The sequence below is a fragment of the Lepus europaeus genome, chromosome 2, assembly GCF_033115175.1.
Source record: "Lepus europaeus isolate LE1 chromosome 2, mLepTim1.pri, whole genome shotgun sequence".
In the NCBI taxonomy this organism is placed as follows: Eukaryota; Metazoa; Chordata; class Mammalia; order Lagomorpha; family Leporidae; genus Lepus; species Lepus europaeus.
The window spans coordinates 828,885-846,026 of record NC_084828.1 but is presented as its reverse complement, the minus strand read 5'-3'; the positions used below and the strand labels follow the sequence as shown (position 1 = coordinate 846,026).

Sequence of the window (17,142 nt, the reverse complement as noted above, 5' to 3'; positions counted from 1 at the left end):
TCCAGGGAAAGCCCTGCGGGGAGCCGGGCCACCAGCCCCTGGCAGCATGTCCGGCCGCCCTCAGCCTCCCCACAGGCGCCTTCATCGGCCCCGTGCCCACGGCCGGGGCGCACAGCGGGGCGCGTCCCGCAGCCAGCGCGGACTCAGCCTCCCGTGCCGGCCTAAGCAAGGGCCGCTGGGCCCGGAGGCCTGGGTGCGGGGCGCGGTCTCACAGCGCGGCCCGGGAGGAGGGGCGGGGGTCCCGGCGGGGTCCGACGTCGCGCGCCCGAGCGAGCGTCCGCGGGCCCGCAGCGCCCCCCGGTGGCCGCGTGGCTCGGGCGCTCGGAGGCGGGCGGGGCCGGGGTATAAAGCGCGCGGCCCCGCCCGCCTGCCCTCCCGCGCCGCATCTCGGCCGTCGGCACCGCAGCCTCCGCGGACCTGTGCAGCGACGGCGCCGCGCCGAGCGGTGAGCGGCTCCCCCGGGGGGCGCGCGGGGCCCGGGGCACGCAGGCTCGGGGTTGCGGACGCAGCGGGCTGAGCCGGACAGCCCCAGCTGTCCCCAGCTGTCCCCAGCGGAGGGGCCCTTGGGGGCAGCCTGGCTGCGGAGGGAGCGTCCCGTGGTGACCGCGGGCACCTCCTGCCCACTGAGCGCCGCCGGGGCTCAGTCCCTGTCAGACCTTGGAGTTTGGCTTTCCCTCTGGCCTGGGGGGCCTCTTGGGGAGGGGGCGGCTTTCCCTCTGGCCTGGGGGGCCTCTTGGGAAGGGGGCGGCTGAGCGGCCTACGTCGCCCCCTGGGCGCTCCTCTGATGGGGGGGAGTCGCTCTTCTTCCTGAAGGAGCTCAGAGCCTGAACACTGGGCTGCGGGAGAGGAGGGGTCCCTGGTGCTGGGGGAGGGGCAGAGAGGGGAGCCCGGGCTACACCCCCCTACATCAAACAGGAGGGCCCAGCCTCCCCCCACGGCTCTGCCCCGGAGCCCACCAGGGCACCCTCAGGGGCAGATTGAGGGGTGCTCAGAAGGTGAGTGGGAGCTCGGGTTGGTGGTGCCCCCACCCACTGCCCTGCTGGGCCAGGCCCCACACCCACCCTGGCACTCCTTGAGCCTGTAGTGGAGGCCCTGGGGCGGGGCCCCACAGGGCAGGGGGGCAGGCTCTGAGAGGACCCTCTCTTGGGAGCCAGCACTCACCTGGGGGGCCGAGTCCCACAGCAGGTCTCCCTGGTTTCTGTGGACCAAGTGGTTCTAGCTGGGAGAAACCAGCTCATACTTACTTAACCAAATCGGCATCTGGCATTTGTGCCGTGCCTGGTCTCACAGAGGCTGGAGGCGGCACAGGCACTGGGGCCGGAGCAGGAAGGCAGGAGGCTGGGACTGGGAGTGGGCCAGGGCACTGGGGGCACGGGAGACACGCAGGGACCCAGCACGGAGCCTTGCTGGCCAGTGTCCAGGGCTGCTGACCCTCTGCGCGTGCGGATCCCAGCAGGCTCCTGGTCAGAGGGAGTGCCTGCCCCAGGCACACATGGCCACAGGGGCGGGGACACTGCAAACACAGGCAGTCTGTTGAGGGGGGTGGGCATGAGTTCTTTGTGTTGTAGGGAGCTGGGGGCGGTCCAAGGCTCCCAAAACCCAGGGTGGGTAGAGATCCGCGGGGCCTCAGCTCGGGGGTGGCTCAGCCCACCCCCCTGGAGTCCAGAGCCAGGTCCCAGGGACAGAAGTGGGCAAGGGTCTGGCGCAGTGGCGAGCTTGGGAGGCCGGTATGGCCTGAGCGCCCGGGCTCGGGTCCCAGCTCCACTCCTGATTGCAGCTTCTGCTGCCTGCACCTTCTTGCTGGTGCCAACAGGTGATGGCTCAACTTGGGTCCGTGTCACCCACGTGGGAGACTCGGATTGAGTTCCAGCCCAGCCCTGGCTGTTGGAGGCATTTGAGGAGCGAGCCCGTGGATGCAGGCTGGCCATCTATGCTTTTCGAATAAATGACAATTTAAAATTTTTTAGAGAACAGGTAATGTAGCTCTTGAGGTTGTTTCCCGAAGAACACAGACGGCAGACTCTGCTCACACACAGCCCCACGGTCACGGAGTCCCTCCTGCGCCTCCTTGGCAGACTGGTGCTGCGGGGGGGGGGGGGGTCCCTGGCATGGGTGGTGCTGCTTGGGCCCCTGCCTGGCCCATGCCCCGGTGTAGAGCACACTACAGAGCAGCATTCTCGGGAGAGCCAGAGCACCGGGGGCACCCAGGCCAAACGGTGGGCCAGCCTGGGGGTACCTACTGCAGATACACACCTGCTGCAGACACACCTGGTGCAGATACACCTGGTGCAGATACATACCTGGTGCAGATACACCTACTGCAGATACACCTGCTGCAGACACACCTACTACAGATACACCTGCTGCAGATACACCTACTAAAGATACACACCTGCTGCAGACACACCTGGTGCAGATACACCTGCTGCAGATACACCTGGTGCAGACACACCTGCCACAGATACGCACCTGCCGCAGATACACCTGCTGCAGATACACCTGCTGCAGATACACACCTACTACAGATACACACCTGCTGCAGACACACCTACTACAGATACACACCTACTGCAGACACACCTGCCGCAGACACACACCTGGTGCAGACACACCTGATGCGGATACACACCTACTGCAGACACACCTGGTGCAGACACACCTACTGCAGAGACACACCTGCTACAGATACACCTACTACAGACACACCTACTGCAGACACACCTGGTGCAGACACACCTACTGCAGATACACCTGCTGCAGACACACCTGCCGCAGATACACCTGCTACAGATACACCTACTACAGATACACCTGCTGCAGACACACCTACTGCAGACACACCTGGTGCAGATACACCTGCTGCAGACACACCTGCCACAGATACACACCTGCCGCAGATACACCTACTACAGATACACACCTACTGCAGATACACCTACTACAGATACACCTACTACAGATACACCTGCTGCAGACACACCTGGTGCAGATACACCTGGTACAGATACACACCTGCCGCAGACACACCTACTACAGATACACACCTGCTGCAGATATTCCTGCCGCAGATACACCTGCTGCAGATACACACCTGCCGCAGACACTGTTGTGAGCAGGTGGGGTGGAGGACCAGCTCCCAGACGGGCAGACTCTGGGGCTGAGGGTCCGAAGAGTGTTGGTGCCTCCCAGCCCCTTGTCAGGTGCCCCAGGAGGAAGGGGAGGACCTGCGCTGGCCCTTGCCGGCCCGAGTGTCCTGTGTGTCTGGTTTGCACACAGCACGCTGTTTGATCGTGGGCCATTGTGGCTTCACTGTGACCTGCCGGCTTGTGATCTCCCGGTGTTCCTGATGGCTGGTTGTTTTCTACTGATCTGTAAGACCTTTCCCCCGTTTTGTGTGGTGATAAACACCCATGAATTGTCCTGCCTGTTTAAGTACACAGTCCAGCGGCGCTAAGTGCGTCCATCTTGTTATGCAGTCATCACCAGAGCTCGTTTCGTTTTGAGAAACTGAAACTCACTCGACAGGCACCCCTGCGACCTCCTCCTAGTCAGACAGCGGCCGCTCTGTGGCTAACTGGGCGCTGACGTAGGTCACTCAGCTTAATGTTCTCCAGGTCCACCACCTGGAGCGAGTGTCAGAACCCCCGTTCTTTACAGAGCTGGACGGCTTCCCACTGGACCTGACAGCTGGGTTTTGTGCGGCGCCTGTGGGCTGCTGGGCGCGAGGGTGGCTCCCTGTTTCCACTGTTGTGAGTGATGTCGCCGTGAACGTGGCTCAGGGTAGCCCCAGAGGCGGGATGACTGCCTCGGCTGGTAGAATTCCGCCTTTAATCTTAACCCCACCGGGCATTTTCCTGAGGAATCTCCAGACGGCTTTCTCCATGGCTGCACGGCCTTGCAGCCCCGCCCGCTGGGCACGCGTGTCCCTGCTGCTGCACGTCCCGGTCCACGCGGGTTTTCCGGGCCTCCCTGTGGTTTCAGTTTGCATTTCCCAGCGATCGCGTCTTTTCTGTCCCTTATTGGTCATTCGCACGTCTTCTTTGGAGAATTCTCAGTGGAACTCATTGGCCCCATTTTTAAATCAAGTTTTTGTTGAGTTTTAGGAGTTTCTATATCAATCCCTTATCAAATGTGTGATTTTCAGATAATCTCTCCCATTTCCTGGACTGCCTTTTTGCTCCATTGGCAGTGTCTTTGATGCACAAACCTTTAGAATGTTCGTAAAGTCCCATTCGTCTATTTTTTCTCGTGTTGCTTTTGCTTTTTGTGTCGCGTCCAATAAATCACTGACAGATCCAGCGTGGTGAAGTCGTTGCTGTGTTTTCTTCTAAGAATTGTGAAGTTTTAGGTCTGAGGTCAGGGACCCGCTTTGGCTTTGTGTCTGCACGCGTGGGTGAGGCCGGCTTCATTCCCCGCGTGTAGGTGGTCGTTCCCAGCCCCGTACACACAGACATCGTTTCCCCGCTGCACGGACTTGGCGGCCGTGTCAGAAGCCATCTTCCCATACGAGCGAGGGTCTAGTCCTAAGTCCCCTGTCCTGTTCCCTTGGCCCAGCGGCTGTCTTCCTGCCGGAAGCCCGCTGTTGGTCGCTGCAGCCGTGCTGCGTTTTGAAATCAGGATGCGTGAGACCTCGGCTTTGGTCTTCCTCAAGGTTGTTTTGGCTCCTTAGTCTCTTTAGAGTCTACATGAATTTTAAGATGGTTTTTTTTATTTCTACAAAAAAATCACTGGGATTTTGAAGGGATTGTGTTAAATACGTCAACAGAGTTGTTGGTGTTATTGCTGGTATTGTTGTCTTGCAATATTAAATGTTCTAATCCATGAATGTGGGTGTCTCTCCTTTTATTCATGCCTTCTTTAATTTCACTCAGAAATGTTTTGGTCCTTTACGTTTACTAGGATTTTGTTGTTTCTGACACTATAGCAAATGGAATTGTTTTCTTCTGTGACGGCTCCTTGTTAGTAGACAGAAATGCAGCTCAGTTGTGTGTGCTGACTTTGTATCCTGCTACTTGGCTAAATTTGGTAATTAGTTGTAATACTTGGGGATTTCTACATACAAGATCCCATCCGCGGCAGATGGTTTTCTGTCTGCTGTGCAGTTTGACCGCCGTGTGCTCTGTTCTTGCTGAGTCGCCCTGGCCTTCCGGGGCTGTGTTGAATACCGTCAGTGAAAGCAGGCACCCTCACCTGGGGGAAGTCCTCCACCGTGGGGTGTGGGGTTCACCGCCGGCTCTTCCTGCAGTGTGGTTTGTGTTACATTGAGGTGGTTTTCCTCTGTCATATTTCTCTTGACTGTTTTTATCATGAGAGGGTGTTGAGTCTTGTTAGATGCTCTTCTGCTTCAGTTGAGATGATCGTGTGTTTTTTCTCATTCGTTCTGGTGATGTGACGCATTGCGCTGATCAGTTTCCATATGTTCAGAGCTGTTGCAGTGGATTCGTTTCTGAGAGGAAGAGCGCCGTGGGGGCAAGAGGCGCCGAGTCACCACACAGACCCTGGGAGTCGGATGAAAGCGGGCCTGAGGCAAGCAGCCCGCAGACTCGTTTATTTCAGTTAGTACAGCTGCTTACATAGCCAAGGCAGCCAATCCAGTCAAGAGGTGGTCTATGCCCTAACCAATCACAGCCTGTTGCCAGACAGTTTCCAAAGCCATCCAATCACAGCCTGTTGCCAGTCAGGCTCTGTTGCCAGGCAGTTTCTGAAACCATACAATCACAGCCTGTTGTCAGTCAGGCTCTGTTGTCATGTGGTTTCCGAAGCCATCCAATCACGACCTGTTGCCCAGCAGTTTCTGTTGTCAGCAGCCATCTTGGACATGACCTTCTCACCTTCTTATTCCACCACACAGAGCCATCCTTGCATTCCAGGATAAAGCTCACTGGGTTGTGGCACATAATCCTTTTATATTGCGTTGGGCTCTGTTTGCCAGGATGTTCATGAGGGTTGTTGGTCGCAGTGCGCCTCCCTCGCCCTGACTTTGCCTTTGTTCGCGATGCTGGCTTCGCAGAATGAGCCAGCGCCTCCTCAGCCTTGATTCTGTGGCACGTTTGCCAGGGACTGGTGCTAACCCGTTAAACGTGTGGGGACTTCACTGGTAAAGCCGGCAGCCCAGGGATTTTCTTGGGAGATTTTTATCAGACTCACGCCCCTTACTAATCACTGGCTGCTCAAATTTTCTACTTCCTCGAGGTGTTTCTAGGAATGTATGCACTTCACCCAGGTGGTCCGGTCTGGTGGCACACAGTCGCTCACGGCACTGTCTTGCAGCAACGTCCCGCTGTCGTTTGCGATTTCAGTCATTTGCGTGTTTTCCTGCTTAGTCTGCTTTGCTGAAGGTCTGTCCATGCTTTGATCTTTCAGAAGAACTGACTTGGTCTACCTGGTTTCCTCTGCTCTTCTTCTGTTCTGTTTTATCTCTAATCATTATCCTTCTCCTCTTGGCCAGCCCTGAGTCAAGTTCCTTCTTGTTGTCCCAGTTCCTTAAGCTGTACAGTCAGGTTGTTGGTTTCAGACCGTTGATGTTTCCTTGAGGTGAACGTTATGGCTGTGAATGTCCCCTCGTCCCTGCATCCCCTCTTTCACTGCATCCTGTAGTTTTGGTCATTTCTGGTTTTATTTCATCCATCACTAAGTATGTCCCAGTTCCCTTCTTGTGATTTTCTGTTCTGTACTGGTTGCTTGAAGTGTTTTGTCCAGAGACAGGCAGGGCGTCTGATTCCAGCTTCCGGCCGTGCCGACCATGGGAGGCAGCAGACGGTCCCACCCACGTGGGAGACCCGGATCGCTTTCCCAGCTCCAGCCCTGGCCAGCCCAGCTGCTGCTGGCTGCGGGGAAGTGAATTGGCCGATGAGAGCTCACTCCCTCTCTCTAGCTGTCCCCATCTCTGACTCTGTCTCTCTGCCTCTCAAATAAGAGAGAGGAAAAAAAAAAAAAAAGAATGTGCTGCTTACTTGCCGCCCATTTCTGACTTTTCTGGTTTCTGTGGTTGATTTCCAGCTTCACTTCCCCGTGGTCTGAGGAGACACTTGGTCAGGTGCCAGTTACATCTGGTGAGTGGCACCTTCCCTTGCCGTAGGCCCCTCCCTCTCTGTTGCGGTGACTTCCGGGGGACTTAGAGGGCTGGTATCCTTCTACCCCGTGTTTCTCCTCTGGAACCCAGACGTCAGAGACCAGCACCCTCTGGGGGAAGTCAGGACGAGCAGCAGGGCCAGAGAAGACCTGCGAGGACCCTCAGTGGACCCTGCAGGCTGGCTCCGGGCACAGATGCCGCCTGTAGCCACCAGAGAGACCAGGGCAGAAAGCAAACCCTGGGAGGGGCAGGGCCTCACCTCGGAGTTCCCACGTTACTGAATTCAGAGTTTTCAACAACAACGCAAAAAAAACCACCAGGTGTAGAAGAAACGGGAAGGAGATAACTGACAGAAACCAGCTCTGAGAAGGGCTTTAGGAAAACTGCCTTAAGAGTTTGGTGATCAGAAAAGGAGGGTGTGGGAAAGTCCAGGAGAGAACAACATGGCGGGGAGAACAAGGTGCGGAGGGCGGGGGGGGGAGAGGAGGTGGGGGGTAGATAATGATATGGGGGTGGGGGGTGGAGAACAAGGTGCGGAGGGCGGGGGGGGAGAGGAGGTGGGGGGGTAGAGAATGATGTGGGGGAGGGGGTGGAGAACAAGGTGCGGAGGGCGGGGGGGGGAGAGGAGGTGGGGGGTAGAAAATGATGTGGGGGAGGGGAGGAGAGAACCACGTGGGGGGGGGGAGAATGAGGTGCAGAGGGCAGGGGGGAGGAGAGAACGAGGTGGGGGAGAGGAGGAGAGAACCACATGGGGTGGGGGGTGGAGAACGAGATTCGGAGGGTGGAGGGGAGAGAAGGAGGTGGGGGGGAGAGAATTATGTGGGGGAGGGGAGGAGAGAACTACATGAGGGAAGTGGGGGAGAGAACAATGTGGGGGTGGGGGAAAGAAGATGAGGTGGGGGAGGGGAGGAGAGAACCACATGGGGGAGGTGGGGGAGAGAACAGTGGTGGGGGGTGATGTGCAGTGGGGAGTCGAGAGACGCTGTGTGAAGAAACCAAGCCATTCCTGAAGACCCGAGCAGCTAACGAGAAACCAAAATCAGGTCCTGGAGCTGGGAGTGTGGTGACTGAGCGGGAAAAGCCGCTAGAGGAGTTGGGGGCTCACGTGAGCGGCACAGGTCTTGCCCCCCCATGCTGCACCCCCAGGACCCCCACCTCAAGTGCACAGACTCACTCCTATCACACCGTGAGCCCTCTCCTCCCAGCCCCCCCATGCTGCACCCCAGGACCCCCACCTCAAGTGCACAGACTCACTCCTATCACACCGTGAGCCCTCTCCTCCCAGCCCCCCCATGCTGCACCCCAGGACCCCCACCTCAAGTGCACAGACTCCTATCACACTGTGAGCCCTCTCCTCCCAGCCCCCCCATGCTGCACCCCCAGGACCCCCACCTCAAGTGCACAGACTCACTCCTATCACACCGTGAGCCCTCTCCTCCCAGCCCCCCCCCGTGCTGCACCCCCAGGACCCCCACCTCAAGTGCACAGACTCACTCCTATCACACCGTGAGCCCTCTCCTCCCAGCCCCTCCCTGTGCTGCACCCCCAGGACCCCCACCTCAAGTGCACAGACTCACTCCTATCACACCGTGAGCCCTCTCCTCCCAGCCCCTCCCTGTGCTGCACCCCCAGGACCCCCACCTCAAGTGCACAGACTCACTCCTATCACACTGTGAGCCCTCTCCTCCCAGCCCCCCCCCGTGCTGCACCCCCAGGACCCCCACCTCAAGTGCACAGACTCACTCCTATCACACCGTGAGCCCTCTCCTCCCAGCCCCCCCCGTGCTGCACCCCCAGGACCCCCACCTCAAGTGCACAGACTCACTCCTATCACACTGTGAGCCCTCTCCTCCCAGCCCCCCCCCGTGCTGCACCCCCAGGACCCCCACCTCAAGTGCACAGACTCACTCCTATCACACCGTGAGCCCTCTCCTCCCAGCCCCCCCCGTGCTGCACCCCCAGGACCCCCACCTCAAGTGCACAGACTCACTCCTATCACACCGTGAGCCCTCTCCTCCCAGCCCCCCCGCCCTGTGCTGCACCTCCAGGACCCCCACCTCAAGTGCACAGACTCACTCCTATCACACTGTGAGCCCTCTCCTCCCAGCCCTCCCCCCCCCCGTGCTGCACCCCCAGGACCCCCACCTCAAGTGCACAGACTCACTCCTATCACACCGTGAGCCCTCTCCTCCCAGCCCCCCCGCCCTGTGCTGCATCCTCCAGGACCCCCACCTCAAGTGCACAGACTCACTCCTATCACACTGTGAGCCCTCTCCTCCCAGCCCTCCCCCCCCCCGTGCTGCAGCCCCAGGACCCCCACCTCAAGTGCACAGACTCACTCCTATCACACCGTGAGCCCTCTCCTCCCAGCCCCCCCGCCCTGTGCTGCACCCCCAGGACCCCCACCTCAAGTGCACAGACTCACTCCTATCACACTGTGAGCCCTCTCTTCCCAGCCCTCCCCCCGCATGCTGCACCCCCAGGACCCCCACCTCAAATGCACTCACAGACTCACTTTCTCTTTTCTGTATTTTACCATAAGTGCATTTTACCGTAATTTTCTCTTCTGTATTGTACCGTAATTGGCAGGTTTCTTTGCTTATTTTATTTGCTCCGTTGTCCTGCAGAATTTTCTAGGGGCTGCGCAAGCGTCCCCATGCCATCCTGCACCTCCCTCTGTGGGGGACCAGCCAGCAGTGGGTCAGAGGGCGTGCAGACCACCGGGAGGCAGGACAGCTGGGCGCTCCTGGATCGGGGCCAGTCTTTGTGGTTGCTGTTGTGTTTCCCTGCAGTGTAGCTGTTTCTAGAAGTTTTCATTACATTCAAGAGTCACGTGGTCCCCAGCACACTTCATACAGGCCTCTGTTAGTTTTCATTGGTTTCTTTGAGAAGCAGATGGACAGACAGAGAGGCCGGGACAGAAAAAGCTCTCATCTGCTTATTTACTCCCCAAATGCTTGCAACAGTGGGGGCAGGGCCAGGATGAAGCCTCCCTCCAGGTGTCCGTGGGTGGCGGGGACCCAAGGCCAGTGCTGTCCCCACCGCCCCCAGGGCCTCCGCTGGCAGAGCTGCAGTCAGGAGCCGGAGCTGGGAGGTAAACCCAGACGCTCCCATGTGGGCGTGGGCATCAGAACCCCTGGCCAGAGGGCGCCGGCCTCCTCCAGTCAGCCCGTCCGCCTGGCGGTTGGGGGCTCCTCTGTCCCCAGGGTGTGTTCCGACCTCCAGGGTAATCGCTCAGACCAGCTGTGGGACTCAGTGGTTCCCTTGTCTCCAAAGCCTCTTGTTCGCCGGCTCCCCTGTTTTTACTGAGCCGTTTCTGGAGCCTGGGATCTGAAACTGCCTTCTCTGACCTCAGGGGCGGGGCAGAGTGAGGCCCCCCAGGCCATGGTGCCCCTGCCCCGCCCAGCGCCCCAGCCACGTTTCTGCCGCCTTCACTCCTCTCCTCCCGCAGTGGAGAGGGGACGGCCTCCCTTGGCCCGCCAAGGGTAGGGATGACTCGGCCGAGCATGGCACCCCACCCCACCCCAAGCCCACACACAGAGCCTGTGCAAGGGGAAGGAACAGGACCAGAGGGATGGGGACTGGCCAGGGTCACGTGCAGTTCCCAGGAGCCCCTGTCTGAGGCTGGCACTGACCCAGGCGGGGAAGGGGCGGGGGGGTATGCTGCTCCCTGGCGTGTCCATCCTAAGGAGAAGGGATGGGAGGACCTTGGATGTCCAAACTTGGCCCAGAGAGCTCCCCTTGGGGCTGGGGGAGGGGTGTGGCCTCCCAGCCCAGTGTGGGTGACAGGGCAGGCTCAGGAGCAGGTGAGGCTGGCAGGGCCCCGAGTCCTGCGATGTCCTGGGCACCCTTGCAGTGTCTGAAGCGGCCTCTCCTCCTCTTGCAGGTCAGCACCCAAGATGCTGGCCATGCGGCAGGGCCCCTTCCTGGCCCTCCTGCTCTGGGGCCTCCTGGGGACCCTCCGTGCCCAGCAGCAGGAGGTCATCTCACCCGACATCTCCACCTCTGACAGAAACAACAACTGCCCAGGTACCGGGGGTGGGGACAATGGGGCCCTGGAGACAGGTGACTGTGACCCCCACAGCCCCCATGGGACACAGGTGACTGTGACCCCCACAGCCCCCATGGGACACAGGCGACTGTGACCCCCACAGCCCCCATGGGACACAGGTAACTGTGTCCCCCACAGCCCCCATGGGACACAGGTGACTGTGACCCTACACACATCCCCCATGGGACACAGGCGACTGTGACCCCCACAGCCCCCCATGGGACACAGGCGACTGTGACTCCCACAGCCCCCCATGGGACACAGGCAACTGTGACCCCCACAGCCCCCCATGGGACACAGGCGACTGTGACTCCCACAGCCCCCCATGGGACACAGGCGACTGTGACTCCCACAGCCCCCCATGGAACACAGGTGACTGTGACCCCACACACAATCCCCCACGGGACACAGGCGACTGTGACCCCCCACAGCCCCCCATGGGACACAGGTGACTGTGACCCCCACAGCCCCCCATGGGACACAGGCGACTGTGACCCCCACAGCCCCCATGGGACACAGGTGACTGTGACCCCCACAGCCCCCACAGGACACAGGCGACTGTGACCCCACACACAGCCCCCCACGGGACACAGGCGACTATGACCCCCCATAACCCTCCATGGGACACAGGCGACTGTGACCCCCCACACAGCCCCCACAGGACACAGGCGACTATGACCCCCCATAACCCTCCATGGGACACAGGCGACTGTGACCCCCCACACAGCCCCCACGGGACACAGGCGACTGTGACCCCCACATCCCCCCATGGGACACAGGCGACTGTGACCCCCACAGCCCCCCATGGGACACAGGTGACTGTGACCCCCCACACAGCCCCCACGGGACACAGGCAACTGTGACCCCCACATCCCCCCATGGGACACAGGTGACTGTGACCCCCACATCCCCCCATGGGACACAGGTGACTGTGACCCCCACAGCCCCCATGGGACACACACAACTGTGACCCCACACACACAGCCCCCAGTGGGATACACACAACTGTGACCCCCACAGCCTACCATGGGATGCAGGTAACTGTGACCCCACACACAGCCCCCCATGGGACACAGGCGACTATGACCCCCCATAGCCCTCCATGGGACACAGGTGACTGTGACCCCCACAGCCCCCCACGGGACACAGGTGACTATGACCCCCCATAACCCTCCATGGGACACAGGCGACTGTGACCCCACACACAGCCCCCCATGGGACACAGGCGACTGTGACCTCACACACAATCCCCCATGGGACACAGGTGACTGTGACCCCTCCACAGTCCCCCACAGGACACAGGTGACTGTGACCCCACACACAGCCCCCCACGGGACACACACAACTGTGACCCCCACACACAGCCCCCCACAGGACACAGGTGACTGTGACCCCACACACAGCCCCCCACGGGACACACACAACTGTGACCCCCACACACAGCCCCCCCACAGGACACAGGCGACTATGACTCCCACACACAGCCCCCCCACAGGACACACACAACTGTGACCCCCACACACAGCCCCCCATGGGACACAGGGGACTGTGACCCCAACACACAGCCCCCATGGGACACAAGTGACTGTGACCCCACACACACAGCCCCCCACGGGACACACACAACTGTGACCCCCACACACAGCCCCCCATGGGACACACACAACTGTGACCCCCCCCACACACAGCCCAGGGAAGACCCTGGACACACATGACTGTGACCCCTCCACAGCCCCCCACGGGACACGGGCGACCGTGGCCCCTCCCACGCAGCCTGGGGAAGACCCTGGACACAGGCGTCCGTGGCCCTCCCACGCAGCCGGGCAGGCCCGTGACCGGCCCCTGTCCCCACAGAGAAGGCCGACTGCCCCATCAACGTGTACTTCGTGCTGGACACCTCGGAGAGCGTGACCATGCAGTCCCCCACGGACAGCCTGCTCTACCACATGCAGCAGTTCGTGCCGCAGTTCATCAGCCAGCTGCAGAACGAGTTCTACCTGGACCAGGTGGCGCTGAGCTGGCGCTACGGCGGCCTGCACTTCTCGGACCAGGTGGAGGTGTTCAGCCCGCCGGGCAGCGACCGGGCCTCCTTCACCAAGAGCCTGCAGGGCATCCGCTCCTTCCGTAGGGGCACCTTCACCGACTGCGCGCTGGCCAACATGACGCGGGAGGTGCGGCAGCACGTGGGCCGCGGCGTGGTCAACTTCGCCGTGGTCATCACCGACGGCCACGTCACCGGCAGCCCGTGCGGGGGCATCAAGCTGCAGGCTGAGCGTGCCCGCGAGGAGGGCATCCGGCTGTTCGCTGTGGCCCCCAACCGGAACCTGAACGAGCAAGGCCTGCGCGACATCGCCAGCACGCCGCACGAGCTGTACCGCAACAACTACGCCACCATGCGGCCCGAGTCCACCGAGATCGACCAGGACACCATCAACCGCATCATCAAGGTCATGGTGAGCGCCACCCCGCCCAGACGCAGCGCGTGCCTGGCTGGCGGCGGGGCTCGCGGTGACCGCTCGCTCGCTCTCTCTCCCTCTCTCTTTTTCCGCAGAAACACGAGGCCTATGGAGAGGTGAGTGGCCTCCCGTCCTGCCAGCCCCGGCCACCCGCCCCCGCCCCAAGGCTGCTGACCCCGGAGCGGACGACAGGAGGATGGAGCGGCCCCTCTGACACTTGAGCTTGGACAGAGGATTCCCGGCCAAAGCCAGGCCACTTAACTGCCCAGGCCCACACGCACGGGGGCAGGGCCTGGAGAAGGCGTTGGTGACGCAGCCTCCTGCAGCCTGGGGCCCTGTGACGTCCCCCGGCCCTGTGTGTCCCAGCCCCAGCTCGGAGCTCTGTCCTCCCTCCACACAGCTGCTCACAGTTCCCTTCCCTTAACCCTCACGGTCCATCGTTGCCTAACCCAGCTCGGTTTCCAAACCCTGGAAGGTTGACTGAAAACCAAGCTGTCCCCCGGGCGTGGGTGTGGGGCCTCAGACCCCACGCGTCTGCCCCTCCAGCCCAGCTCTGTGGGACCACCCGGCACCTCCAGGGCCCCTGGCCTTCCCCCGGGCAGTGTGTCCTGCCACCTGGCCTTGTCCCCGTTCTCTCGTTTCAGTGCTACAAGGTGAGCTGCCTGGAGATCCCGGGGCCACCCGGCCCCAAGGGCTACCGCGGACAGAAGGTGAGACGCCCGACCCCCAGGTGAGGCCAGCGAGCACGTGGAGAAGCTGAAGGTCTTCTCCACTGCCTCCCAAAGTGGCACTTTGAGAAAAGTTAGAGCTTTTTGGAAAACAGCCAGTTGCCCCGTGAACACAGTGGCCGGGCAGTATGGCCGCTGTCCCCGCTCCGTGAACACAGTGGCTGGCAGTGTGGCCGCTGTCCCGTGAAGCGCCCCTCCCAGCCTGGCCTGGGGGTGGGCTTCCTCACAGCAGAGGCATAGAGAACAAAGTGGCTGCCACAGCGGCTCCTGTCAGTCAGTTTGTAAAGAACGGCAGAGCAGGACGTGAGGCCGGAACGTCACTCGTGTCATGGGGAAGTGATGGACAGTAGCCTCTGTCCTCTCTCTGAACCCGGTGGGCGCTGCGGGGCCACCAGGTGTCTGGAGCACCTGTCCCAGGAGGCGGCGTCACCTCCTGTCTTAGTCTCTCCCTGTCCTGGTGGCAGTGCCTACGCACCAGAGGGCAATGAATTTGCCACTCAGGGCAGCCTTGGCCCCCAAGGCTACCCTTATGGGTGAGAGCTGCTGAGAGGGGCAGGGTCTGCAGTGGACACTGAGGGGCCAGGAGGGCCCCAGGACAGGGCACAGCTGGGACGTTCTGGAGGCCTCTCCACCCTCTTCCTCCTGGATCCCTTGACGCCCCCTGCCCCACCTCTTGGCCCTCCAGCTGGGAGCACGTTGATTAGCAGTGTGTTTCCAGTGAGTCCTGCTGTGTGCAGATTCTAGTTCCAGGAGGCGTAACCCACGGCCCTACAGGGATTTCTGAGCCCTGGTCCGCCTGCAGGCACAGCCCTCCCCAGTCTAGAGGAACGAACGCGGCCGAGAGTGCAGCCCAGGCCTGGGCAGTCGGGGCTGGGGTCGCTGCGGCCAGCTCTGCCGGTGCAGAGGGACCCCATGCTGTTCTGGCTGGGTCTGCAGGCCCCTTGTGGGGAGGCACCCAGCAGGGCTCCAAGAGGCACTGGTCCTCTGCAGGGGGCAGGGGACCGTCCAAGCGTCCCAGGCTGCCCACTGCCACCCCACCTTCCTTCACCGTTTCCCTCCCGTCTGCTTTTAGGGTGCCAAGGGCAACATGGGTGAGCCAGGAGAGCCAGGACAGAAAGGGCGGCAGGTGAGTGTCCTCGCCCCAGCCCCACCGGCTGCTCCGCGCCAGGCTGCCGCTCCATGGTGGCCCTGGGGTGACATCACTATTCTCTGCCCTGCTTCAGGGAGACCCAGGCATCGAAGGCCCCATCGGCTTCCCAGGACCCAAGGTAAGTGGCTGTGGCCCCGCCCCCACCCCGCCCCCCCTCCACAGTTCAGCTGTGGTCCCTAAACCAGGCTTCTGCAGGACCCCCCTCCCCAACTCCTGGCTCACAGCTTCCTGCTGCCACCCCCGCCCACCCCGTGCCCACCCCCACCGCCAACTCCACCAACCTGGCACCCACGCCCACCCTGTGCCCACCCCCACCGCCAACTCCACCAACCCAGCATCCCCGCCCACCCCAGACCCCACCCACCCCAGATCCCGCCCACCCTGTGCCCTCCCCCACCCCAGACCCCACCTGCCCTGTACCCACCCCCACCATCAACTCCACCCACCTGGTGCCCCGACCTGCCTCAACCTCCTCCTGACGCCCCTTTTCTCTCTGCACTCAGGGTGTCCCTGGCTTCAAAGGAGAGAAGGTACGTTCAGGCTCCGAGTGCCGGGGGCGCCAGTCCCTCCTGGGGGCAGGCCTGGCCTCCTGTGGGGTTCTCCTGGCCTGGTGCCTGGCCCGGAGACACCACAGTCTGTAACACTGCTTCTGTCTCACAGGGTGAATTTGGAGCCGACGGAAGGAAGGTAAGCGGGCGAGTGGGTAGGCGCCCCCCTCTCTGCTCGGGGACGACAGAATGGGGCTCATGGTGCTCTCCTCCTTCTCTCCCCAGGGGGCTCCCGGCCTGGCTGGCAAGAACGGGACCGATGGACAGAAGGTAGAGTGAGCCCCGCCCTCCTGGGCCCGCCCTCCCGGGACTAAGGTAGAGCGAGCCCCTGCCCTCACCAGGCCCCCTCTCCCAGGACTGTCCCCGCCTGACCGGCCATCCACTCATGCACACACAGCAGCCCCGGGCCTCGCTGGGCAGGTGGCTGCAGCCGCAGGGCGGGTGCCAGGACGAGAGCCTGGGACCAGCACTGAGCCTTCTCCGCCCCTCCCCTTCAGGGCAAGCTTGGACGCATCGGCCCTCCTGGCTGCAAGGGAGACCCCGGGAACCGGGTGAGTACAGCTGTGCCCTCGGCGGCCTCGGCCCCAGGGGCGCCAGGCCAGGCTGGGCAAGGCAGGCAGGGGAGCCCTTCGGCTTCTCCCAGGGTTCAGCCAGGGCTGGGGCCACATGTATGGTCGGCCGGCCGGGCCAGGCAGCTCCTGATGCCCTGAGACCAGCACCTCTGGAGCTTTGGCACATGGCCTGCTCCATTTCCAGGCCTGGCCTTGGCAGGGTTCTCACAGGGCTGGGGACCTCACGGCAAAGCGCAGGGTGGGCCACGTCTACCCTGGCTGCAGCGCCATCTGGCCAAGAGGGCAGCCCCAGGCAGCAGCCCCAGTACACCTCTCAACCTCACCTTTCTCTCTCAGGGTCCCGACGGTTACCCAGGGGAGGCAGGGAGCCCTGGTGAGCAGGGAGACCAAGGCGCCAAGGTAGGTGACCTCGCCCAGGGGAGGCCACAGGGCCACCACCGTCCTGGGCCTCCCTGCCCCCGCTTGGGGCCTCAGAGATGCAGCCCAGAGTGAGGTGCCCAGGCGAGGGCTGGCCCCCAAAACTGTCAGGGGCCACGGGCCACGCGAGCCCCTCCTGGGACCTCAA

The 17,142-nt window shown here is 61.8% G+C and overlaps 1 protein-coding gene across 2 annotated transcripts in view; it reads left to right on the top strand.

Moving 5' to 3' along the window:
- The first annotated feature begins 386 nt into the window (after positions 1-386).
- Positions 387-17,142, top strand: part of COL6A2 (collagen type VI alpha 2 chain) — a 30,430-nt gene continuing 13,674 nt past the window's right edge. For both annotated transcript variants that reach the window (XM_062204289.1, XM_062204299.1), the window contains exons 1-12: positions 387-445; positions 10,959-11,101; positions 12,978-13,576; positions 13,675-13,695; positions 14,224-14,289; positions 15,380-15,433; positions 15,531-15,575; positions 15,961-15,987; positions 16,118-16,144; positions 16,231-16,275; positions 16,503-16,556; positions 16,914-16,976. In XM_062204289.1, coding sequence (XP_062060273.1) covers positions 10,972-11,101; positions 12,978-13,576; positions 13,675-13,695; positions 14,224-14,289; positions 15,380-15,433; positions 15,531-15,575; positions 15,961-15,987; positions 16,118-16,144; positions 16,231-16,275; positions 16,503-16,556; positions 16,914-16,976 — 1,131 coding nt within the window. In that variant the 5' untranslated portion in view covers positions 387-445; positions 10,959-10,971. The remainder of the gene's footprint in view (positions 446-10,958; positions 11,102-12,977; positions 13,577-13,674; positions 13,696-14,223; positions 14,290-15,379; positions 15,434-15,530; positions 15,576-15,960; positions 15,988-16,117; positions 16,145-16,230; positions 16,276-16,502; positions 16,557-16,913; positions 16,977-17,142) is intronic.